At 38.7% G+C, this 26,921-nt stretch overlaps 1 protein-coding gene across 1 annotated transcript in view; it reads right to left on the bottom strand.

The window, feature by feature from the left end:
• The window catches only part of NWD2 (NACHT and WD repeat domain containing 2), a 239,018-nt gene that overhangs the window by 131,441 nt on the left and 80,656 nt on the right, over window positions 1-26,921 (bottom strand). The window contains exon 2 of the mRNA NM_001435023.1: window positions 9,238-9,326. Within this exon, the coding sequence (NP_001421952.1) occupies window positions 9,238-9,326 (89 nt within the window). The remainder of the gene's footprint in view (window positions 1-9,237; window positions 9,327-26,921) is intronic.

The raw sequence follows: 26,921 nt of genomic DNA, 5'->3' as shown, positions 1-26,921 counted from the left end.
GTCCAGTTCTAACTGTTGCTTCCTGACCTGCATACAGATTTCTCAAGAGGCAGGTCAGGTGGTCTGGTATTCCCATCTCTTTCAGAATTTTCCACAGTTGACTGTGATCCACACAGTCAAAGGCTTTAGCATAGTCAATAAAGCAGAAATAGATGTTTTTCTGGAACTCTCTTGCTTTTTCCATGATACAGCGGATGTTGGCAATTTGATCTCTGGTTCCTCTGCCTTTTCTAAAACCAGCTTGAACATTAGGAAGTTCACGGTTCACGTATTGCTGAAGCCTGGCTTGGAGATGAGTGCACTTAGAAAAGCACTAAAGTCATTAATTAAGATACCTGTTCCTGGTGACCAGAAGCACCCTGCTACTGAGATTCATGGTTTATTGCATGCTCATTACTTTGCCAAAATCACATATGTACCCATCTCCTCCTTACCTCTTGGAACGGTTTCTCAGAGCTCTCTGAGAAGCTGTCTCCTGGGCTACAGTCCACAGTAAGACACCAAAAAACATGATTCATAGCTTTTACACTGTGTGTGTGTGTTTTGTTGTTGTTGACATGCTATACTAACACAATGTCCCAAAGTGATCAAATATAAGTTACTAATGTGACTAGTGAAAAATTATTTTCTGAATCATCATCTGGATTTTTTTAAACATGTTCAAATGAATTTCCATCCCCACTGCAGCTCCTCTAATAAAGTCTCTCCATCACCTGCACCAGGACACATCCCTGGGCAGTAAGGCTCTCCCTGCTGTTAGAATGGGCTCACCTTGACCACTCCCTCTAGAACTTCACAGACCCGCACGGAAGCCACTGACCACATACGGCTGCTGAGCACCTGAAATGTGGCCAGTCTGAATCAGGATGTGTTATGAGTATAAAATATACACTGGACTTTGAAGACTTAGTGTGAAAAAAGGATATAGGATAACTCAGTAATTTTTATGTTGCTCGTATGTTGAAACAATGCTTTGGATATAAAGTGACTTATATAAAATACATTCTTAAATTTTTTTTTGTTTCCTTTTACTTTTTAAAATGTAGTTGGAAAGTTTAATTGCATTTGTGACTTGCACCTGTGGCTCCCATTATATTTCTTTTGCACAGCCCTGGTCAAGACTCTCAGCTTCTGGGTCTTATTCATTTAATCAATAAATTCACTGTAATCAACATTTATTATGTATATAAGATGAATTAGGGTCTCTAAAAAAGACTGGTGATAAAAAGATATAAATAATATGACTTCTGATCTCAAGGAGCTTCCGGTTAGTGGTGGAAAAAAAAACCAAACATTTTAAAAGCAATTAAAACAATACGATACATGCTATTAAAGTAGAAAATTTTCTAGTCATTGGCATGGGGGACAATTTAAGGGCACACCACGCAAAGGGCACAGTGAGTCTGCAGACTCAGGGAAATAAAAAGAATCTATTTGGGAAACTGAACGTAGATTGTTGTTACTGAGTCACTAAGTCATGTCTGACTCTTTCCAATCCCATGGACTGTAGCCTGCCAGACTACTCTGTCCATGGGATTTCCCAGGCAAGAATACTGGAGTGGGTTGCCATTTCCTTCTCCAAGGGATCTTCCCGACCCAGGGATCAAGCCCGTGTCTCCTGTATTGCAAGTAGATTCTTTAACACTGAGCCACCAGAGAAGCCCACAAATGTAGATTACAAAGGCTAAAACAGGCTGCCTGTGGAAGAGGGGACAGACAGGACTCAGTAGTAGACTGGGGTGGGGAATGGGGGAAATGGAAAAGAGAAACTCACATTCCAGGCTGAGAAGTACAAAACGTGTCTTGCGGATGAATGAGTTGGTTTGTATTTCAGAGATACCACAGCAGTAATACAATGGAGGAGGTCTGGGGATGGAGGGGTTGATGTTGGGAAGGAGGAGGAGGAGATGAAGGCCAGCAAGATAATCTACTGCATAGTCAAGATGACAGTAATATAGACTAGGACAGACGGCACAGACTGAAGAAATATTTAGGAGGAAAATCCTGCAGGTATTTGGGATTTAGTGGATGCTAAAGGTGAAGAAAAGGAAACAGGATTACTAAGATGAAGTGAAGTGAAAGTCGCTCAGTCATGTCCAACTCTTTGCTACCCCATGAACTACAGAGTCCACGGGATTCTCCAGGCCAGAACACTGGAGTGGGTAGCCTTTCCCTTCTCCAGGGGATCTTCCCAACCCAGGGATCGAACCCAGCTTTCCCACATTGTGGGTGAATTCTTTACTGGCTAAGCCACAAGGGAAGTCCAAGAATAACTGGAGTGGGTAGCCTATCCTTTCTCCAGGGAATCTTCCTGACCCAGGAATTGAACTGGGGTCTCCTGCATTGCAGGTGGATTCTTTACCAACTGAGCTATCAGGAAAGCCCTGGTTTCTAAGATGATGTGAGATAAATATGAGGTGCCTGTCAAAATGTTTGCTATCAGAAGGAATTCTTAAGAAATGATACTAAGTTGAGTGGCTGGACTGAAATGAAATTGCTTTCAAAATGCACCAGCGGCTAAGTGCCCAGATCAATCAGATATCCTGTTAGTGGTCCCTGCCCTCATCAGGTTTACTCGTGCTCAGGGTACCTCCTGGGATGGGGGAGACTGCTAAGAATTCAGGGAGGAGAAAGGGGATATTTGGGAATCTGAAGAAAACTTCTTAGAAAGCAAGGCCTGGAGCTGGATTCTGAAAGGCAGGAAGCACAGGAGAAAGAGTATTTGTAATAAGAAAGGAAAACTGAAACAGATGCAGCAAATGAGCTTTTAAAGTCAGGAATGAATAAGTGGCAAGATGGGATCCAAGGACAGGTTGAGGATGGCCTGTTTATTTTGGGAAGAATGGTGGATGAAGGTGTAAAGACAGCTGGGATCATATTACAGAGGGAGCCTGTAAGCAGCAGGGAGCCACTGTAAGGTTTTAAGCAAAGAAACTGACAACCTTACATTTAAGTACGGTTACTCTGGTGATGTATAGGAAAACTCAAGTAGGATGATGATGTAAGGCAGTTCTGCTGACACTCTTTTACCAAATCCAGTAAATGTTGAACCCTCTTCCCAAGCCCTGGGGACTTAAAAATAAGTGAGGACTAGTCTCTTCCTCTAGGACTTGCAACCTATTGTGGGTAAGCCGAGAACAAGATCAGTTAGGATCATCTTTGCTCATTTGATTTTTTGAAGCAATGAGTATTAGATCAGGGGCCTAGCAGTGAGAATGGACAGAAAGCATCTGAAAGCAAGATGGATGGCCTGTGGACATATAATTAAAGCCCTTTATTTACTAGTCCTGTACCACTTGCTTTTACCCCAGTCGTCTTTATTTTTCCCCATTTATTTCCCTGTTCTTCCTTTCTACCCTCTTTCCCATAGCCAAGGGCACTTACTGAACACTGGCCAATCAAATAACCTCTTACTTACATACCCTGTCCTTCCCTGAGCCAAGTATGCTTTCTCCTCTGAGTAGGCTTGACATTCGTTTCATTCAATGGTCCCATCTCTGAGCAGTCAACTAGGTATATATCACACATTAAATTAGCTTAAGTTCACATAATCAGACAGGCTGATGCATTTTCATTAAAGATCTTATTTTAGGGACTTCCCTGGTGGTCCAGTGATTAAGAATTTGCCTTGCAATGCAGGGGACATGGGTTTGATCCATGGTTGGGGGACTAGGAGCTCACATGCAAAGGGGCAACTAGGCCTGTGCACCACAACTACTGAGCCTACACTCTAGAGCCCAGAAGATGGAACTGCTAAAGCCCATGCGCCCCAAGCCTGTACTCTGCAACAAGGGAAGCCAATGCAAAGAGAAGCCCGTGTACTACAACTAGAGAAAGCCCACATGCAGCAACCAAGACCCAGGGCAGACAAAAACAATCTTCAGTTCAGTTCAGTTCAGTTCAGTCGCTCAGTCGTGTCCAACTCTTTGCGACCCCATGAATTGCAGCACGCCAGGCCTCCCTGTCCATCACCAACTCCCGGACTTCACTCAAACTCATGTCCATTGAGTTGGTGATACCATCCAGCCATCTCATTCTCTGTCGTCCCCTTCTCCTCCTGCCCCCAATCCCTCCCAGCATCAGAGTCTTTTCCAATAAGTCAACGCTTCGCATGAGGTGGCCAAAGTATTGGAGTTTCAGCTTCAGCATCAGTCCTTCCAAAGAACACCCAGGACTGATCTCCTTTAGGATGGACTGGTTGGATCTCCTTGCAGTCCAAGGGACTCTCAAGAGTCTTCTCCAACACCACAGTTCAAAAGCATCAATTCTTCGGCGCTTAGCTTTCTTCACAGTCCAACTCTCACATCCATACATGACCACAGGAAAAACCATAGCCTTGACTAGATGGACCTTTGTTGGCAAAGTAATATCTCTACTTTTGAATATGCTATCTAGGTTGGTCATAACTTTCCTTCCAAGGAGTAAGCGTCTTTTAATTTCATGGCTGCACTCACCATCTGCAGTGATTTTGGAGAGTCTGACATTGTTTCCCCATCTATTTGCCATGAAGTGATGGGACCAGATGCCATGATCTTCGTTTTCTGAATGTTGAGCTTTAAGGCAACTTTTTCACTCTCCTCTTTCACTTTCATCAAGAGGCTCTTTAGTCCTTCTTCACTTTCTGCCATAAGGGTGGTGTCATCTGCATATCTGAGGTTATTGATATTTCTCCCAGCAATCTTGATTCCAGCTTGTGCTTCTTCCAGCCCAGCATTTCTCACGATGTACTCTGCATATACGTTAAATAAGCAGGGTGACAATATACAGCCTTGATGTACTCCTTTTCCTATTTGGAACCAGTCTGTTCCATGTCCAGTTCTAACTGTTGCTTCCTCACCTGCATACAGGTTTCTCAAGAGGCAGGTCAGGTGGTCTGGTATTCCCATCTCTTTCAGAATTTTCCACAGTTTATTGTGATCCACATAGTCAAAGGCTTTGGTATAGAGCAGAAGTAGATGTTTTTCTTAGTTTAAATTAGAAAAAATAAAGGAAATACTAGAAAACAGTTTGCCAAACAGGCACAGAGATAAAAGTACATGACACTGTTAAAGTGTAACTCCACAGTCTATCAACTTAGTTCAATAAAGATTTAACCCTAAATGGCTTACTATGCGTCAGCTACTTGATTACTGGGATAAGTTGAATAAGACACAATTCCAGTCCTGAGAACTTTGAGACTTTATAGACAGGTGATGAAAAATTCATCTAACCAGATATCTCTTAACTGCTCATTCTAGTCTGTACCATGATGATTTCTTACTTGCACCATCTTCCTGCTTCTGCCATCACTTCCCACCCCTTACCAGCTCCCTGAACCCGTTAAACATAAATCATATCATGTTCTCTTGCTGAGGAAAACTGTAAGTCCTTAATCTCTGTCCATAAATTTCCATATGATCTGCCTTTGATGTCATCTCCTACGATCATTTCCCTTACTCAACTCAACTCTATTACCGCTTGGCCTTTTTAACAAGACCAGAATGTTCTGAACACATTCTCATCCAAAACCCCTTTTCTGGTTGCCTATACCTGGGATTTTCCTTCTAAAACATCTGCAAGATTTTCTCTATGACTTTCTGGAGGTATCTGCTCAAAGGCTATCTTATGACTGAGTCCTTCTCTGACCACCCAGTATTCCCTACCTCCTTTTATCATGCTTTACTTTTTAAAAAATCTTTTATTCAATAAAATGCATCTGTTACCACTGGAATTTACCATTTATTGTCTGCCTCTCTCAACAATATTCAAAGCTCCACAGAAAGAGGGTGATGATTTCTTCCTGTATTCCCAGCACTTGGAATGTTGTCTAGCATGTTGCTGATGGTCAACAAACACTTGTTAAATGAATCAGATGAATGACTGGGAGTTATACACAGGGTTTTAGGGGATCAGGGTATGTGGCATAAGCTGAGACGAATAGGGCTATCAGAGAATGATTCTTTAAGCAGATAATGGTTGGGCTGAGACTTCACTCATTCAACACATTGTTTTGGAGTGTTACTATGAGCTAGGCATTATTCTAGGATTAGGAAATGTAGCTGTCATGAAGACAGACAAGTCTCTGTACTTGTGGAACAATCTTGAGAGAAAGATTGTTTCTTGCTTCTTGAAGAAACATGAGTAAACAAGAAAAATATCCAACACTGACATATGCTATGCAAAGAACTAGAACAGGATGATATAAAAGACAGCACACCTAGGGCCTTATTTTAGATTGAGTCATTATAGAAGCATCTCTAGGAAATGACATTTCAGCAGAGACTTGAAGAACAGTAAGAAAGCACCCATGTAAAGATGAAGCAGTAAGCATTCCTACAGAGAGAACAGCCAGCCAGTGCAAAATCCTTAAATGGGAATAGGCTTGAAGTGTTCAAGGAACCAAATGAAAAGACACACAGTTGCAGAGAAGTGGGCAAGAACAGGAGGGGCACGACTTAAGGTGAGGCAGGAAGAATCTCCGTGAGTGGGACTTAGGAGGTGAAGCAGGGCAAGTACCAGAAGAAAAGCACTGTACGCAGTGAGAACAGCAAAGGCAAGAGGGCATGAAATAGCCTGGTATGTCTGAGTAATTCTAGGAAATACATTTCTCCTGGGTCCAATGCACAGAGATGGAATTCAGGACAAGGTACAGGTAAACTATTTTTTTTTTTTTTCATGAAGCTTCTGGCACATTCTGCTGTAGTTGGAAAAGAGAACCATTTCTTTATGGTTCCAAGAACCATACACAGCAAGCTCAACACAGCCTCAGGAAGATCTATAATCAACCTTATAAGGAAAGACTATGCTAAGAGGTATATTCTTAGATTCAGATATTATGTACTTGAGCTTAGAAGCTTGGAAGGTAAAAAGCAAATACAACCTCGGATTTGTAAGCTGTCACAACCCATCTTACATAGTGAAGGACCAGAAAGTGAAAATGAAAGTCACTCAGTCTTGTCCGACTCTTCCTGACCCCATGGACTGTATAGTCCAAGGCCGGAACACTGGAGTGGGTAGTCTTTTCCTTCTCCAGGGGATCTTCCCAACCCAGAGATTGAACCTAGGTCTCCCTCCTTGCAGGCAGATTCTTTACCAGCTCAGCCACAAGGGAAGCCCAAGAATACTGGAGTGGGTAGCCTATTCCTTCTCCAGGGGATCTTCCTAACCCAGGAATCGAACTGGGGTCTCCAGCATTGCAGGTGGATTCTTTACCAACTGAGCTATGAGGGAAGCCTGTGAAGGATATGGGGATGGGTTAAATCACTCGCAGTCAAGAGCTGGGAGTCAATTCCATGTCACACTTTACCCAATGCTATTTCCCCTGCTGTGAGACTCTCATCAATGGATTCAATATACTTGCCTGGAATGATCCTTGCCATTAATTTCTTCTAGGGACCTTGCGTTCTACATTTTTCCTTCAGCTTTATTTCTCTTCTCCTGTAAATGCTTATACTTTAGAAAATGTGTATTTTTTCCCCTTCGGCTAATCCTAATCAGTTTCATGTTTTATGGCAGCTGTTCTGCAGCTCAATCTTCTATTAACAAAAGTGATGAAAACCCAAATAAACTCAAAGATGGGATCAATATACTTAGACATATTTCTTTATACTAAGTGAATCCCCAAGGAATGTCTTAGTTTTTGGAAACTTTGACATATAATCTTTTTTTTTAAAATAGTCGAGACCCTGTTATTAGTACAACCCAAGGAATACTTGGGTTATATACTAACTGAGTCCCCAAGGAATGGCTTAGTCTTTGGAAACTGACATTTTTTTTTTTTTTTCTTTAACAGTCCAGACCTTGTTATCGGTAGAACCAGAGCCCTTGTATAAAGTAGTGCTGATTTCACAACAAGGAATCTTAGGTTCATAGTTTTTCAAGTAAACAGTGACTTATGAGTAACTCTTCAATATTTGTGTTGTATTAGCTTGTTGCTGATGGACACTAAGCATTAGGATTAAAGTCATTTAGAAACTATTATTTTATACATCATATTAGAAAGCATTATGGGGTATACCAAGATGAAATATTTACAGTTGCTCTTGAATAACACAGGTTTTAACTGCATGGGCCCACTTATGTGTGGCTTTTTTTTTTTTTTTTTACTAGTAAGTTCTATAGTATTAAATGATCTGTGGTTGACTGAATCTGCAGATATGGAGAGATGGTAGATACAGAGGGACTGTGGATGCAGAGGGCTGACCGTAAAGTTACACGTGGATTTTCAACTGTGAAGAGGGTCAGTGCCTCTAACCCCTGCATTGTTCAAGGGTCAACTGTATTCAGGAAGAAACAAATGAAGGGTGAAATTTTCTTCCATTAATAATGGCACATTTTGTACTCTTACACTACAAACCTCTAGTCCATTCTCCTTACTTAACAATGTAAACATGTAGTTCGGATAGCAGTTAAGATGTTCACCGCGAATGAGGTTAACAAATTCTCACTACATAATGCTATCTGTTGCAGGAGACATTTACTTCAAAAAACTTTGGATGTCGAGGGTATGACCAATGTCTCCTAGTACTTCTCTATTAGATGGCCAAATTGACGATGACTACAATGCCATGTTTATGAATTTCAGCAATGATGTGCACAGTTACAGCCTCTTGAAATGCTGATATTTTTTCTTGGTAAACGGTAAATTCTGAAATACTTGGGAAAAAGGACATTTGACAATGTGAATAAAAACTAAAAGGTGAAACAGAAGGCAAGGACTAGTCAAGATGCTAAAAATAAGTACTTGTAAGAGAGTTGATCCCAATTTGTACTTTTTTTCTTTTCCTTTTTTTTGGGCTGTGCTGCACAGCTTGTAGGACCTTAGTTCCCTGACCAAGGACTGAACTCATACCCTCGGCAGTGAAAGCACGATGTTCTAACCACTGGACTGCCAGGGAAGTTCCAGCTGCAATTTTCAGATGCACAACGTTTCTAGAGACGCCATTGTGAAGGCAGGTGCTTTGCAACCTTCGCCTTTTTATGTTAGTGGAGGTTAGTAACAAAGCAGATAAACATGGTTCAAAGAGAAAGATGAGCCAATAATAAGTAGGGTCCAAGAAGCAGAGAGTAAAAGTGCAAAACCTCAAAAATGATGAAATATTTTACTTCTATTTTCCAGTGTTTCTTTTTATCCATGCTTAAAGAAATGACATTTTCCAGAGCTTAAAACTTGTCTTTTATAACACCTAAGTTGTGACAAGAAACAAACATTAGTTGTTTAGCTGATAAAGTTAAATGTGAAATTAGTATCATAGTTACCTGAAATTCTAATCCATAGTTTTCTCTGCAGAATTCTCTCAATTTAGGATACACATTTTCTTTTAGTGCCTGTCTTTCTGCTCCCGTGTCTGTGGTAGAAAAGCAAACACACAGAAAGTGAGTTATGTCCACGTATGTAAAAGAAAGCAGAAAAAAAAGAAAGCTTACAAATAAACATGAATATAATCAAGCTGGGGTGCTACACTGTGAAATGATGGGATATTTATCTACTGGAGGGGACTTGTTCTTCACAGACCAGGGAGAGCCGAGATCCCTCTATCAGGCATACAGGATGGATGGGAGCCCCCTGGTAAGTTCTGCGGGTGCTGGCAGAGCTGAGAATTCACAGCTGATTCTCTAAACTAATGGAGACCCTCACATCAATCTCTTAATAGCCACAACCACACTGACTTTCAAAGAGGTAAAAGGAAAAATCATAGGATTACCGGGTGTATCTCCACTGAGTATAAATGTTCCAATACACACACACATATTTGTTACCGATTTCCCAAAACATCTAGACTCTGTCATTTCCTAAAGCATTTAGAAACAATAGCATCTGTGCAATCAGCACAATAATGAGGAGGGACAAACTGCAGGAGTCAACATCTAAAAACTAGCAGATTCCACACATGGTACTTGGAAACGAGCCAGTGGTTCAATAGTAGTATCTCCCACTCTGGGCTTAGGGAGCTGTTACATCAGAGAGGGGACTGCTTTACCTGTGCCACAGTGTGTAAAAGCTTCAAAATTAAATATTTAAAAATTATCTGTCATTAAAAATACAAGAAGAAACAGAGAACCCGAAACCAGAAGAACCACAAAATATGTATGTATTTAATGTTGAATGTTCTGCACAGAAGGGGATTCTAGATTCCATCTGTGCTGGATGATGCTCCATATCAGGGATGATGCTATAAGATGCTTACAGCACAGACTGACTTGCCCTCTCCAAGTAACTTCAGATGGAGATGAGAATCAGAGCTTTTCAAAATTAGGTTAATGTGTTATCTCACGAAAAGGACCATTTGCTAAATGTACCTCAATCCCAGCCATAACCATGAAACATCTGCATGCCACATTTATAACTGAGGAGCCAATTTAAAAGACTGTCCTTGTTATTCTCTAACAACATCTGTGCATACAAACTCAACCATATGCCACATTGACCTACTCTACTTTCCTACTGTTCTCAAGCCTGTTTTGAGAGGCAAACAACCAGTCCTGAGAGTCTGAGATGCAGCGGCAGCTCAACAGAGTGACAGGAACCAGTGTGTACAAGGGAACCAAAGATTCTATACAAGGTCTTTGAGATTACTCTGTGATCCAAACAAGTAGGGTCTTTTCCCACCACAGATCCAACATGGACCTAAGTCCACAGGATAAGCGGGAGGACCACACTTGAGCAGGGCACACCCGAACAGTGACCAGGTGCTGTTATGGCACCGGTGGGGGTGGGGAACTAAGCTTTCACATGATTTACATAATCTTGGCATCACATGCCCATCCTCCTTCACCCTGTTTGAAGGGTTGAAAACACAAACTCTGCAGTAAAACTGATTATATTCAATCTCTCTAAAAGGCTACAGATGTTCAAAACCCAGATAACAAAAAGTCACTTTAAAAATGAAGTATTACCTGATGTGAAATCTGGGAGTATATTAAATAAAGATTACTGGTAAGATATTAAAAAAACTGTATCCTAATAATACATGAAAAAATTATGAAATGAAGAGCAGAAATCTGCTTCTTAAAATTGTTATTACTGTAAATTTTATTCCTGGGTATTGAGACCTAAATGTGTCTTAGTAAGAAGGCTAAGGCAGAAATCCAGTATCTAATTACTAACATTCATTGAGTTCTTACTGTAGACTAGTAGTGTGCTAAGTATTTTTATGTGCATTTTCTTAGTCACTTCTGTCAACAATGAAATAGGTAAGATTACTAGTCCATTTTTTATATTAGATGAAACAAATATAAAGCGGTTAAGAGACATGCTTGAAGTCATATGACCACTAAGTTGGAGAACTTGGATTTGAATCTAGAGAGCTAAATGTCACACGTTGCTCTAGCCATGGAAAATATGTAACTGTGCAAAGAATATTTGAAAATGACAAGTGCAATAACTTCCCTGAATGATTAAGGGATGCCAAAGTTCTGATACTTATGAAACAAAAAATCTGAGTTATCTACTTCTCTTTACCTCTGATGCAAGCCAAGCTCATCTCTCAGTTGAACCTTATCTTGCTGTTTCCATACTTGCCTCCATCCATCTATTCTCCACAGAGCAGCCAGCCCAATCTTGTAAGAACAAATCTGATCACATCACTCTCTCATTTAAAATCCTCCAGGATCTCTTCATGGAACTTGAGACGAAATCCCCAAGCCTTACCTTGAATGTCCTCTCCCTCCCTAAGCCCATTTCTTACCACTTGTCTAGTTCACGTCACTCCAGCAGCACTGGTGTTCATTTGGTTTCTGGATTACATTTTCACTCGTGACCTTTGCTCTAGCCATGACTTCCTCCTAGAATGCTCAATCCCACGATCATCTCATGGCATCTCCTGTCAGTCAAGTGTCAGCTTTAATGCCACCTCCTCAGAGAGGTCTCCCCTGAGCCCTCCAGCTACAGAAGCCCTCTCTATCACACTACCTTCTTCAAATTCTCTGCACATTACTCATCACTATTGGTGACAGCTGTTTACCATCTGTCTCTCCCACCTGCCACGTGAGTTCAATGGGACTCAGAACCTTTTTCTGTCTCTTTCACTGCTGCATCCCCACTGACGAGAATCATGCTCAGTTAAGGAAGGAGTAAATGAAAAAAAAAAAACCTGCAAAAGGACAAGCGATAAAACTGAGCTGACAGACAATGCTTCTCTGAAATTACCTCGGAAACAGAAAGGCTTCATACATTACAATGTGTCATTGGTTGGATATAGAATCAACACTGTGAAATTCCGGGAAATAAATTATAGGGTTTACGAAGTCTGCTTCATGAAGAGAGTGAATGAACTAAAATACGGATGTCTTTCCTGGTTTCTGTGTTTCTGGCAAAATACTAATATTTTATCAAATTATGTTGAATGTTTCTAAAAATGTGAGGTAAGTGTATGATAGACATTCTGTGTTATTACTTATAGTACAAAAGTGACTCAGATTTTCCTATATTTGTATTAATACAGGATGACTGGTTCTGGAAATGGAAAAGTAATTAAAATAGAATGGATTCATTATGTTGGGTGACAGATAAGCTGGCTTAATTATACAAAAAACCTGATTCATACTGACAGCAAATCCGGATGGTTAGCAATTAAAAAAACACTAGAATGTCATGGACAGGAAAAATTAACTCACAGAATGTTGCCCATAAAAAGGGACCTCTTAAAAAAGTGTAGATCAAGACAAAGTATGTAATCATTTATTCTTCACCATCATTGTGTCCATTTGTATCTGCCCACCTTTGAAAAGATGTAAAACACTTTAGTAGCACTATAGAGGTTTACAAAGAGTTGCTTTCTGAATAATTCCTCTCTGATTTCAGAATTAATGATGGTCTCTGTGCAGTATCTGAATTACCTTCAGGAGGAATACTAGTTGAGGGAGAATGATCAGTCAATATCATTATCCTATTTCAAGTAGGGTTTAGATTAATTCCAAGTTTTTATTAAAAATAAGAGTGTCAAACTGACCACGTTGGATTGGAACTTCTTTACCGCCCCCACTACCCACACTTAAGGGGATGGACCTTAGGTGAAGTCACTTCCCTCTTGGCAGCTCAGAAAACTTATTTGGGATCTACCTGCAGCTGTCATTCCAGCCAGGTTTCCCAAGTTTCCCTACATCTCTTCTTGCCTGGATCCTCCCTCCTTTTCCTGGCCCCTTAGCCAGTAAACACTGAACATCCTATCTGACTTCGGTCTGGGTTGATTTCCTGTTTGGTGGCTTCCCAGAGGCTGCCTCATCCCCATGCCCTCCAAGTCTTCTGTGCCCAACCAGTTACCCTTACTGTTCCTCATTTCAATGTCACTAAATCCTGTCAATTTCATCATAACCATCTCTGAATCTGGCTATGCTTTTTTTTCTAATAATCTCTATTTATGTACTCATCATCTCAACTCTAAGAGTCCAAAAGTCTCCAGTCTCATTGATCTGTTACTTGTCTCTCCTCATTGCAGTCTTATGCTCCACAGAACTGCTGGAGATACATGCTAAGACAAAACAAAAGTAAAAACTAATTTGATCACTAAAAGCCTTGACTGGCATCTGTTGGCCTAGAGGGTGAAGGCCAGAATGTTCAGCAGATGTAAATGTATCTCTGACCTAAGTTTCATCTTCTACCACTGTTTACCATGCACCCTCCAGAGTATTTTTCAGATATTACTTGAACCTTGTCTTTACACATACTGCTTTCCATGCTCAGAATTCCCTATTTACTGCATCCCATTGTTTGGCAGACTCAGACCCTCCCGAGTCCCAGTCAAAAGCACCACAATTTGTGAACTCTTACTGGCTAGAGACAAGCATATCCTGGTCACCTCAGAGCACTTTGCTCACCCCTATATAACACCATGCATTATGCTTTATTATAATATTTGTAATTTATTTTTAGTCTGTCTCCCCCATTAAACTTGTGAATTCATGAAAGGCAGAGACATCCTCATACATCTTTATATCACAGAAAATAGAGCAGACCCCAGCACATAGCTGCTGCCTCTGCTGCTAAGTCACTTCAGTCGTATCCGACTCTGCGACCCCATAGACAGCAGCCCACCAGGCTCTGCCATCCTTGGGATTCTCCAGGCAAGAACACTGGAGTGGGTTGCCATTTCCTTCTCCAATGCATGAAAGTGAAAAGTGAAAGTGAAGTCACTCAGTTGTGTCCAACTCTTAGCAACCCCATGGACTGCAGCCTACCAGGCTCCTCCGTCCATGGGATTTTCCAGGCAAGAGTACTGGAGTGGGGTGCCATTGCCTTCTCTGCAGCACATAGCTAGGACTCAATAAATTAAAGGGAAAATAGATGCTACTATAATTAAAACATTAATTAAACTCAAAAACTATTTTATCTCCATAAAGTTAACATAAATGAAAATTCAACTTTATCTTAAATTAATAGTTGACTATGTTAATAGGATTAACAGCAATGTGTGAATCTGGGGTGATGTCAGAAAATAATGACAAAGTATGGCATAATAAGGAGTTTACTTAGCAAATACTCTTTCTAATTAGCAATAATGAAACTGGACAAAATTATGAAAAGAAGCATTTTAATGTAAATTAACCAAAGACCAAGGGCATAAAACAAATTGGGATGTGATTATTAATCAAAAGTAACTGAACTTCAGATAAGTTATTCAGATAAGAACAGTGGAGTCTGTCAGATTCTTGCATGGGGTTTCTCCCATCCCTCCTTAACCACTCCCTTTCTTAGACTCCATGTCAGAGAGGGTCAAGCTATGAACATCAGCATCTTCACTGTCACAGAAAGCTCACCTGATTTGCAGCTGAGCAAGGGAAAACTCCATGCCCATGAGCGCCGTTAGCAGTAGTAGCAGTCTCAGAAGCAGACAAACGGGGAAGCCCGGTGGCTCAGCTAGCCTGTGGCTTCATTCAAATTTTACAAGGAAATCAGTGAAATAAACAGCCATAAGACAGTCTTGATAAGCTCTCTGAAAATTCCTGGCTGAAGAAGGCTACTCACAGACATAAAAGATCAAAAGCTATCCACGTGCTTCAGGCTGACTTTGAGCCTCGTACATGGAGCATAGAAACATGAGAAGGCCTGGTGGAAAAGTAAAAGCTGGGACAGATTAAGACACTCTGCACTAAACTTGGCATGTTTTGCACTTAATGAAATGAAAATCTAGGTCAAAAGTTAAGAAATGCAACTAAAGCAATGGCTAGAGAGAAATCTATACCTTTGAATACCTACAGCAGGAATGAAAGATCTCAAACTGGTAATTTAGGATTCTACCTTAAGAAACCAGAAAAAGATGAAAGAAAGAAGACATACATATGGCCAACAGGCACAGAAAAAGACACTCAATATCACTGATTATTCAGGTCAGTTCAGTCGCTCAGTTGTGTCCGACTCTTTGTGTCCCCAAGAACTGCAGCATGCCAGGCCTCCCTGTCCATCACCAACTCCCGGAGTTCACCCAAACTCATGTCCATCGAGTCGGCGGTGCCATCCAGCCATCTCATCCTCTGTCGTCCCCTTCTCCTGCCCCCAATCCCTTCCAGCATCAGAGTCTTTTCCAATGAGTCAACTCTTCGCATGAGGTGGCCAAAGTATTGGAGTTTCAGCTTGAGCATCATTCCTTCCAAAGAAATCCCAGGGCTGATCTCCTTTAGAATGGACTGGTTGGATCTCCTTGCAGTTCAAGGGACTCTCAAGTGTTTTCTCTAACATCACAGTTCAAAAGCATCAATTCTTCGGCACTCAGCTTTCTTCACAGTGTAACTCTCACATCCATACATGACCACTGGAAAAACCATAGCCTTGACTAGATGGACCTTTGTTGGCAAAGTAATGTCTCTGCTTTTGAATATGCTATCTAGGTTGGTCATAACTTTTCTTCCAAGGAGTAAGCGTCTTTTAATTTCATGGCTGCAATCACCATCTGCAGTGATTTTGGAGTCCCAAAAAATAAAGTCTGACACTGTTTCCACTGTTTCCCCATCTAATTCCCATGAAGTGATGGGACCAGATGCCATGATCTTAGTTTTCTGAATGTTGAGCTTTAAGCCAACTTTTTCACTCTCCTCTTTCACCTTCATCAAGAGGCTTTTGAGTTCCTCTTCACTTTCTGCCTTAAGGGTGGTGTCATCTGCATATCTGAGGTTATTGATATTTCTCCCGGCAATCTTGATTCCAGCTTGTGCTTCTTCCAGCCCAGCGTTTCTCATGATGTACTCTGTGTATAAGTCAAATAAGCAGGGTGACAATATACAGCCTTGACGTACTCCTTTTCCTATTTGGAATCAGTCTGTTGTTCCATGTCCAGTTCTTAGAGAAATGCAAATCAGAACCACAATGAAATGTTACCTCACACCTGTCAGAATGGCTATTACCAGAAAGGCAACAAAGTAACTGCTGGCAAGGATGTAAAGAAAGGGGAACCCTCATGCATTATTGGGGTGAATGTAAATTGGTGCAGCCACTATGGAAAACCCTATGGAGATTCCTCAGAGAATTAAATAGAACTACTATGTGATCCGGCAATTCCACTACTGGGTATTTTTCAAAATACTCAAACACTATTTAGAAAAGATATATGAACCCCTATGTTCATTGACACATTATTTATAATATCTAAGATATGAATGTGACCTAATGTCCATTCGTAGATGAATGGATAAAAAGATGTGGTATACATATATACAATGGAATATTACTCAGCCATAAAAAAGAATGAAATCTTGTCATTTGCAACAATATGGATGGATCTACAGGGTATTATGCTAAGTGAAATAAGTCAGATAAAGACAAATACTATGTGATTTCACTTATATACAGAATCTAAAAGACAAAACAAATGAACAAACACAACAAATCAGAAAGAGTTAAAGATACCAGGAACAAACAGGTGATTGTCAGAGGAGATGGGATGGCGGGGAGGGGGTGAGAAATAGGTGAGCGAGATTAAAGAGGTACAAACTTCCAGCTACAAAATAAATGAGTCATGAGTATGAAGTATACAGTGTAAGGAATATAGTTAATAACTAAATAATGTCTTTGTGGTGACATACCACAACTAGACATTGCGGTGATCATTCTCAGATGTACAGAAAAAAATCACTATGGTGTAATAAGAACTGACAGTGTCGCAGGTCGATTATATTTCAAAAACAAACATACAAACAAATTCACAGAAAAAGAGATCAGATTTGTGGTTACCAGAGATGGGGTAGATGGAGGTGGTAGGTGAAGGTAGTCCAAAGTGCTACAGACTCCAAGACAGAGAAGTACTAGAGATGTAATGTACAACATAATAAAGATATTCAACACTGTTATGTTATATATAAAAGTTAAGAGAGTAAATCCTAAGAGTTCTCATCACATGCACAAAAACAGTTTTTGATCTTTAACTCTGTATCTATATTAGATGATGGATAATCACTAAACTTACTGTAGTAATTATTTCATGATATAAATAAAATAATTATGCTATATGCCTTAAACTTATACTGTGCTGTATTGTCAACTTTATGTCAATAAAACTAGAAGAAAAAAAAAGCTTGAAAGAGAACAAATTTAATCAAAAACTGAAGGAGGAAAATACAGAGTCAAAATCAATGAAATAGAAAATAGGGAAAAAAAATCCCATATAACCAATAAAGCCAAAAGTTAGCTCTCTGAATGCATAGTACAATTTTACAAACTTCTAGCTAGGTTGATTAAGAAAAAAGAAGGCAAACTATCATAATTTGGAATGAAATATAGCATAAAGATGCTACAGAAATTTTAAAAAGTTATAAGGGCATAAAATTATGAACAATAACTTTATTTCTAATAAATCAGAAAACCTGGTTGAAATGACCAAATTCTGCAAGCAGAAATTCTTGAAACTGACTCAAGGAAAAGAAAATATGAAGAAATCTAAAACAAATTAAAAAATCTGAATTAGTTATTAAAAATTTTCCCAAAGAAAATCACCAGCCCAGAGAATTTAACAGATAAATTATAACAATATGTAAAGAAATACTCCCTTACACTTTCAGAAAATAGAGTAGAAGGAACACTTCAACTTATTAAGTCTATATGATCCTAAACCCCAAACCAGACATTTGCCAAAATCTAATACCCATTCAGGATAAAAACTCAGCCATGCAAAACAGAAAGGCATTTCTTGATTCTGATAAAGGCTACCTATACAGAACCTTACAATTAGCACTATGCTTCACAGCTTAAGACTGAATATTTTCCAGTTGTGATGAGGAACACATTATCACTTCTATTCAACATTTTACTAGAGGTTATAATCAGTGTAGTGAAGAACAAATGAAAAATAAAGGCACCTAGCATGCTGAAGTCCATGGGGTCACAAAAAGTCGGATACGACTGAGCAACTGAACCAAACTGAGATTGAAAAGGAAAGAAAATGTATTTTCAGACAACATGGTCTTATATGTAGAAAATCCTGAGAAATCCAGAGAAATATTATAATAACTAATAAATGATTTCAACAAGGTCACTGGATAGACTACAACAGTATTTCTTTATATTCACAACAAACAATTCAGAAATGAAACAGAAAAACTGCATTTACAATGGCATTAAAATAATAAAACACTGAAAGAAATTTAACAAAAACAATGCAAGACATACATTGTAAAGTGCAAGACCTTGCTGAGAGAAAGATCTGAAAGGAGAGAGAGACATTTCATGTTTGTGGATGGGAAGGCTCAATATTACTAGAATGGCAACCCTCACCAAATACAGGCTTGAGATTCTCCAAAGTGATCTGCAGACGCAACACAGTCCCTATCAAAATTCCAGCATATTCTGCAATTATGTTGTCATTGCCATTATTTAAATGAAGTTTTAAAGCACACCCTAGTCAATCTTGCTCAGTACTCAATCTAAGTATACCAACCGGTATCAAACAGGGAAGACAGAGGGACTGAGCGTGGTTCTAGAACCAAACTCCCCGTGTCTGAATCCCAGCTTCTTCACCTGCTAGCTGTGTGATCTCAGGCAAATTGTTAAGTCTCATTTTTTTCATTTGTCATATGGAATGAAAATTACTAGCATCAAGCTTATGAGGTTGTTGTCAAGATTAGGATGGAATCTTTCAACAACACCTGGCATGTGGTAAATGCTCAATAAGCACTGCAATTTTTCTAGCAAATAATTTGGGGAATCAAAGATTAAAGCATTTTTTTTTTATTACTTATGAGAATTTTCAGCACTAAAAGATTAATAGTAAAGTAGCTACAACAATCATGAACTTGTCCCACACTGTATTTCTTAAAAAATGATCAAATTTTCAAGATATTTTTCAAAGCTTTAGGGAAAGCCATAGTTAAAATGAAATTTAAAAAATACCACCAGTTTATCCAAATACTCTTAAAAGTTCCCAGTAGAACTTCAATAGCTGTATTATTGCTACACTTCAATACATTTTAGGAAAAAAGGGTAAACTATAAAAGATAACAATGCTGGGCTTGTTTCTGGTAATATTGAGGAAAAGAAACCTGCACAAATATGACACTAAGACGACCCAAATATGGCATACAAATATTTAAAAATGTATCTTTTAAAACATGTCACATACTTTGAATAAAACCAAGCAATGCCCAAAACACAGTGAAAGCAGTAATCTCAGAAAATAAGGATTCTTCAAGGCCAGCTTTTGGCTATTTTCCACTAAATCCTGGTGATCTCTAGTGTTGATTTTTGTCTTCTGTGGGTCAGGGTACACTGGTCACAAAAGAGCCCCAAAGTGATGAGTCTATCAGGAAACCCTTGTAAAAGGCCATGACCTCAAAGAGTCAAGATCTTCAGTGTGAGAGTCAATCAGAAATAAATCTTCATCACCAGGAAAATGTGCTGCCATATCATTTGCACTTGGCAGAAAAAACAATCTCCTTGATATTTGTAATCACGAGCTTGGCCTCTTGTAGATCAGCAGTGCAAATTAATCTTATTTAAAGTCTGGCAAATATCAAGCCTATAATTTATTTTAAAATGGTTTTGCATTTTGTTTATTAAAAATATATATGATGTTGAAACTTTGCATTTTATAAACTAGTATCTGGCTATTAGTATTCTACAGGAACCAGAGTTCTTGGTGACTATATATATATATATATATATATATATATATATATATTTGTGTGTGTGTGTGACTTTTTTGTATACTAAGGGCCATTTCAATGTTACAATCATTTTTAGAGTTGTTGTAATTGATGTGAATATCATGTTTTTTTCAAATCTGTTCTGAGCCTATAGTGTTTGCTTTGTGAATATATAATATATGTGCATTGTATATATTCTGTATAGTTACATTGTACTGAAATATTAGCTCAATTGATATAAATAAAGTACGTATTGAGTACTTTTCCCCCTAGCCTGGTTGTTTAATATTTTTAAAAAAGGTTTAAACTTTTCAAAAAACAAAGATTTTAAACTGGCCTTTATTACATGGTCACAAATAAAGTTGCAGTTAGAAAGGACAGGGAGGAAAAAAATAGTTTTGAGTGTCTTTGAATAGAAGCATAAGACTAAGGTTTGTTTGGTTCCCTTACCCTCTTGATTAAAATCTCTTATTAATGCTAAAAAACAAAAAACAAACAAAAAACTGTCCTGCTTTGGTAGTGACCCCTGGTGCTCCAGAAGCATAATCTCTAATGAGGCGTTAATGAATTTCAGCAAATTAAAAGTTTCAAAGAATATTAAGCCACATGTGCACAGGCACACACACACACACAAATCAATAAACACACAAGAAAACAAGGCACCATGAGTTAGAACCAGCTGAAACAAACAAACAAACAAAAAAAATAGCTAAAACACATCCACACAGAAAAATTACTGAATTATCTGGAATATAGGTGCTTAAAGAAATGAAAGTTAGAACTGAATAAAACAACAGGAACAAGAAGCACACATAAAAATCAATAAAGCAGTCTTTTAGAATAATACAGCAGTACCTCTAGAAATAAAAAAAAAATAATTTAAATTAAAACTCAGTGGAATTGTTAAGTAGCTGAAAAAGACTAAGTGAACAGAAAGACAGATGGGAACAAATTATCCAGAATATAGTAGAAAGAAATGAAAAAAATCTGGAAAGTTGACAGATTCAGATAATACAGTAAAATCTAACATTCATCTTTCAAGCTCCAGAAGGATGGAGAAGAGAGCTTAGAAAGAGGCAGTACTCGAATAAATAATGGCTAAATATTTCCCCAAATTTGTTGAAAGATTCCAGTCCTCATCTTTAGCAAGGCCAACAAATTCCAGACATTAATAAAGAATTACACACAAATATAGAAGTTGTATTTTATGGTGAAAATGAAGAACACCAAAAGAGAGGATTTTAAAAAAAGCTAGAGAAAAAAAAAGAACAGATAACCTACAACATAATGACAATTATACTTTCAACTGACATGGCACCACCAACAGAAGCCAAAGATTGGAACATTATCTTTACTAGGCTGAAATAAAAAGCAACGGTCAGCCTAGAATTAAATAGGCAGCAAAGTAATCTTTCAAACAAAAGGGGCAAAGAAAATATTTTTAGAAAAGCAAAAAGTGAGTTTCCTTCCTTTTTTTTCTATCAAGTATTTTATTTTTTCCCCAGTTTTATTGTGATATAATTGACATACCACAATTGACATACAGTTATGTATTGGTTTGGGCTTCCCAAGTGGCTCAGCCATAAAGAATCCACCTGTCAATGCAGGAGACAGAAGAGATGTGGGTTTGATCCCTGGGTTGGGAAGATCCCCTGGAGGAGGAAATGGCAACCCACTGCAGTATTCTTGCCTGGATAATCCCATGGACAGAGGAGATGGGCGGGCTATAATCCATGGGTTGCAAAGAGCCAGACATGACTGAGCACACACACAATGTACAGGTTTAAGGTGTACAGAATAAGGACTGGACTTTTCACAGTACATTTAATGAACACCCATTATCTTATATAAATTCAAAAATAAATCTAAAAAATTTGTGTGTGATGACAACTTTCAATTTACCCTAACTTTCACATATAAAGTGCTAATTATATTTATCATGTTGTATATTACATCCCTAGTACTTATTTATCTTAGAAATTTGTACATATTGACCATTTTCATCTATTGCTCACCCACCCCTGCCTCTGATAACCACAAATTTGGTCTCTTTTTCTATGAGTTTGTATACTTGACATATAACAGACATACAACACCATGTTAGTTTCAGATACACAAAACTGTGATTTTTTTTCTATATCATTTCAAAATGATCACTCAGCCCAGTTCAGTTGCTCAGTTGTGTCTGACTCTTTGCAACCCCATGGACTTCAGCACACCAGGCTTCCCTGTCCATCACCAACTCCCGGAGCCTACTCAAACTCATGTTCATTACATCAGTGAAGCCATCCAACCATCTCATCCTCTGTCATCCCCTTCTCCTCCTACCTTCAATCTTCCCCAGCATCAGGGTCTTTTCCAATAAGTTGGTTCTTCGCATCAGGTGGCAAAAGTATTGGAGTTTCAGCTTCAGCACAGTCTTTCCAAGGAATATTCAGGACTGATTTCCTTTAGGATTGACTGGTTGGATCTCCTTGCAGTCCAAGGGATTCTCAAGAGTCTTCTCCAGCACCACAGTTCAAAAGCATCAGTTCTTCGGCGCTCAGCTTTCTTTATAGTCCAACTCACATCCATATATGACTACTGGAAAAACCATAGCCTTGACTAGATGGACCTTTGTTGGTAAAGTATTGTCTCTGCTTTTTAATATGCTATCTAGGTTGGTCATAGCTTTCCTTTTAAGGAGCAAGTGTCTTTTAATTTCATGGCTGCAATCACCATCTGCAGTGATTTTGGAGCCCCAAAAATAAAGTCTCTCTAGTGTTTCCACTGTTTCCCCATCTATTTGCCATGAAGTGATGGGACCAGATGCCATGATTTTAGTTTTCTGAATGGTAAGTCAACTTTTTCACTCTCCTCTTTCACTTTCATCAAGAGGCTCTTCAGTTCTTCTTCACTTTCTGCCATAAGGGTGGTGTCATCTGCATATCCGAGGTTATTGATATTTCTCCCAGCAATCATGATTCCAGCTTGTGCTTCATCGAATCCAGCATTTCTCATGATGTAGTCTACATGTATGTTAAATAAGCAGGGTGACAATATACAGCCTTCATGTACTCCTTTTCCTATTTGGAACCAGTCTGTTGTTCCATGTCCAGTTCTAGCTGTTGCTTCTTGACCTGCATACAGATTTCTCAGGAGGCAGGTCAGGTGGTCTGGTATTCCCAGCTCTTTAAGGATTTTCCACAGTTTATTGTGATCCACGTAGTCAAAAGCTTTGGCATAGTCAATAAAGCAAAAGTAGGTGTTTTTTTCTGGAACTCTCTTGTTTTTTCGATGATCCAGAGGATGTTGGCAATTTGATCACTACCTAAGTATTTACGATACATCACCATACAGATATTACATAATTTCTGACGATATTCCCCACACTGTACATTTCATATTTGTGGCTCACTTATTTTGCAACTGTAAGTTTGTACCTTTTAATCCCACTCACCTATTTCTTTCCTCTCCCTACACCCCTCCTCTCTAGCAAGCACCTGTTTCTTTTCTGTATCTGTAACTGTTTCTGTTTAGTTTGTTTTGTTTCTCAGATGTTTTGTTTCTGTTCATTTGTTTTCTCAGATGCCACATTGTAAGTGAAATTAAAAGCATTTGTCTTTCTCTGACTTATTTTAATTAGCATATGCCCTGTATGTCTACCCAGGTTGTTGCAAATGGCAAGGTTTCATTCTTTTTTATGGCTGATTAATATTTAAATATATATATATATATATATATATATATATATCACATCATTTTTATCCATTTATCTATTGATGGGTGCTTGGTTTGCTTTCATATCTTGCTTACTATAAGTAATGCTGCAATGGGTACAGGGGTACACAGATCTTTTCTAATTAGTGTTTTCATTTTCTTTGGATAAAATAGCCAGCAGTGAAATTTCTGGATCATAAGATTGTTCCATTTTTAATTTTTTGAGGAAATTCCATACTGTTTTCCCTAGTGGCTGCAGCAATTTATATACCCACCAACAGTGCACAAGTGTCCCCTTTCCTTCACATCCTCACCAACACTTGTCTTTTTTATAATAGCCATTCTGACAGGTATGAGGTGATATCTCATTGTGGTTTTGTTTTGTATTTCCTTGATGATTAGTGATGTTGAATATCTTTTCATGTGTCTGTTGTCCATCTGTATTTCTTCTTTTGAAAAATGTCTATTCAGTTCCTTTTCCCATTTTCAATCAGATTGTTTTTTGATGTTGAGTTGTCAGAGTATTTTGTAGATTCTGGATATAAACCCCTTGTCAGCTACTGTTGATAAATATCTCTTCCCATTTAGTAGGCAGCCTTTTCATTTTGTTGATAGCTTCCTTTGCTGTTCAAAAGATTTTTAGCTTGATGTACTCTCATTTTTTTCTGCTTTTGTTTCACTTGACTAAGGCAACATATTAAAAAAAATTACTAAGATCGGTGTGAAAGAATTACTGCCTATATTTTCTTCTGTACGCTTTATGGTTTCAGGTCTTACAATCAAGTCTTTAATCTATTTAGAATTTATTTTTGTGTATGGTGTAAGAGAGTAGTCCAATTCGATTCTTTTGCATGTAGCTGTCCAGTTTTCCCAAAACCATTTATTGAAGAGGATGTCTTTTACCAACTGTACATTCTTCCTTTCTGTGCTATAGATTAATTGCCCATATAAATGTTGGTTCATTTCTGGGTTCTCTATTCTGTGCCTTATTTCTTTAGAAAGAAATTATAGAGGATTTATTTCAAGTAGACAAAAATTTGAGATGCAAGAAGTATTGGTATGCAAATAAACTAGTAAATACATAGCTAAGCCTAAAAATAAATTAGTTGCTACGTCAAACTAAAAATCTTCAGCACAGCAAAGAAAAACAACGACAAAAGAAAAAGAGAGAGGGTATTTGCAAATCATATACCCAATAAGGGGTTAATCTTCAAACTATACAAAGAACTCATATGGCTCAACCAACAAAAGAACAAACAATTCAATTGAGAAATGGGCAGAGGATCTAAACAGACATTTTTCTAAAGAAGACATACAGATGGCCAAGAGGCACATGAAAAGATGCTCAACATCACTAATCATCAGGGAAATGAAAATCAAAACCACAGTGAGAAAATCATCTCACACCTGTCAGAATGGCTTTTGTCAAAATGGTAAGAAATTGCAAGCGTTGGTGAGAATGTGTAGAAAAAAGAAACTTCACGCCCTGTTGGTGGGAAAGTAAACTGGTATCGCCACTAGGGAAAACAATATGAAAGTCTCGAAAAATTAAAAACAGAACTACCATATGACCCAGCAATTCCACTTCTAGGTAAATAAACAAAACAATAAACTGTTATATATATATGAAACTGATAATGCTATATGTCACTTACAGCAGCTCACTGGGTAATGAATCTGCCTGCGATGCAGGAGATGCAGGTAGATGGGAGTTTGAGCCCCAGGTTGGGAAGATCCCCTGGAGGAGGGCAAGGAAACCCACTCCAGTATTTTTGCCTGGAGAATCCCTTAGACAGAGAAGCCTGGAGGACTATAGTCCATGGGGTTGCAAAGAGTCGGATGCGACTGAACATGAACATACTCCTCAAGGCTGCCACCCTGTTCCATCCACTCCACACTGATGAGCAGCACCAAGCTACCTGCAGTCCCCTGGTGTGGACCCAGAAAACAGCCCCAGATAAGCACAGATGTGACAGGCTAGCAGTGCATACTGACAGCACGTCCATCCACGGATAAAACTAGCAGGATGAGAATTAAAATCTTAGTTCCTCATGTTTTCTGGAGAATAATGATGTTTTGAGTGTCTTTATTCTTTGTTCATTCTGCTTGTTAATATTTGCAAGGTCATCATGCAACTAGATATTAATGTTACAGCCATGCATACTATTGAATGATATTAAATACTTCTTTGTGTTTTAATATAATATTTTTCCTTTCAAAAACAGTTCGTTTTTATTACAAAGTGAATCATAATAAGTGAAGTTACTGCAAAATTGGTAACTTTGGAATTTTAGATTTCTTTTAAATTTTGAGAGCAAATTTCTTCAAATTAGCATAATTCATCTTTAATTATTCTCTTCCTTTCATGTTAAAGTCTATTTAAATAACACGCAGTAAGAACTATAAGTGGCATCTCAGATCTCCTCATTCAAATATAATTGGAATTTCACACTCCACTAGTATGACTTCATTCACATATAGTTCTCAACAAGTGCCTGTCACATTAAAATTTATTGGTTGCTATAGTGTTTCTTCCAAAATAAAAGACACACAAGGCACATCCCTGTCCCCAGCATTCACAGTATATTGGGGCCAGACAGCAGTCAGCTAAGAATGGGATTCCCAGTAATGCAGAGCAAATTCTAGAATAGAGGGATAGGAAAAATGCTACTGGGGCAGAAAGATAGGAGTAATTAATTTGTCTAATATCGAGGAAAGTTTACCAGAGAAGGTAATTAAGACCTGAAATATAGATAAAATTTTTCTTAGGTAGAAAGGAAGAAATATTTTCTAGAAGAGTAGCAGCACGAGGAAAACAAGGAAAATTTAAGAAGCGTGTGATGTGTTAGAGGAGCATCAGGTCGTGTAGTTTGTTGTGCAATGTACAGGTGGCGGTTTTTGTTTAGTTGCTAAGTTATATACAACTCTTGTGACCCATAAACTGTAGCCCACCAGGCTCCTCTGTCCATGGGACTTCCCAGGCAAGAATACTGGCATGAATTGCCATTTCCTTCTCCAGGGGATCTTCCCGACCTAGGAACTGAACCCAGGCCTCCTGCATTGCAGGTGGATTCTACAGGGGTTACATATAATTAGTCTATAAATATTAGTCTTTTGCTGTTTCTTTGTGTGCTGGGAGTCTGGGGGATAACAGCAATTATTTCTTTTCATCAAATGGG

This window comes from Bos taurus, chromosome 6, assembly GCF_002263795.3.
Source record: "Bos taurus isolate L1 Dominette 01449 registration number 42190680 breed Hereford chromosome 6, ARS-UCD2.0, whole genome shotgun sequence".
NCBI lineage: Eukaryota > Metazoa > Chordata > Mammalia > Artiodactyla > Bovidae > Bos > Bos taurus.
This window is presented reverse-complemented; position numbering and strand designations above follow the sequence as displayed.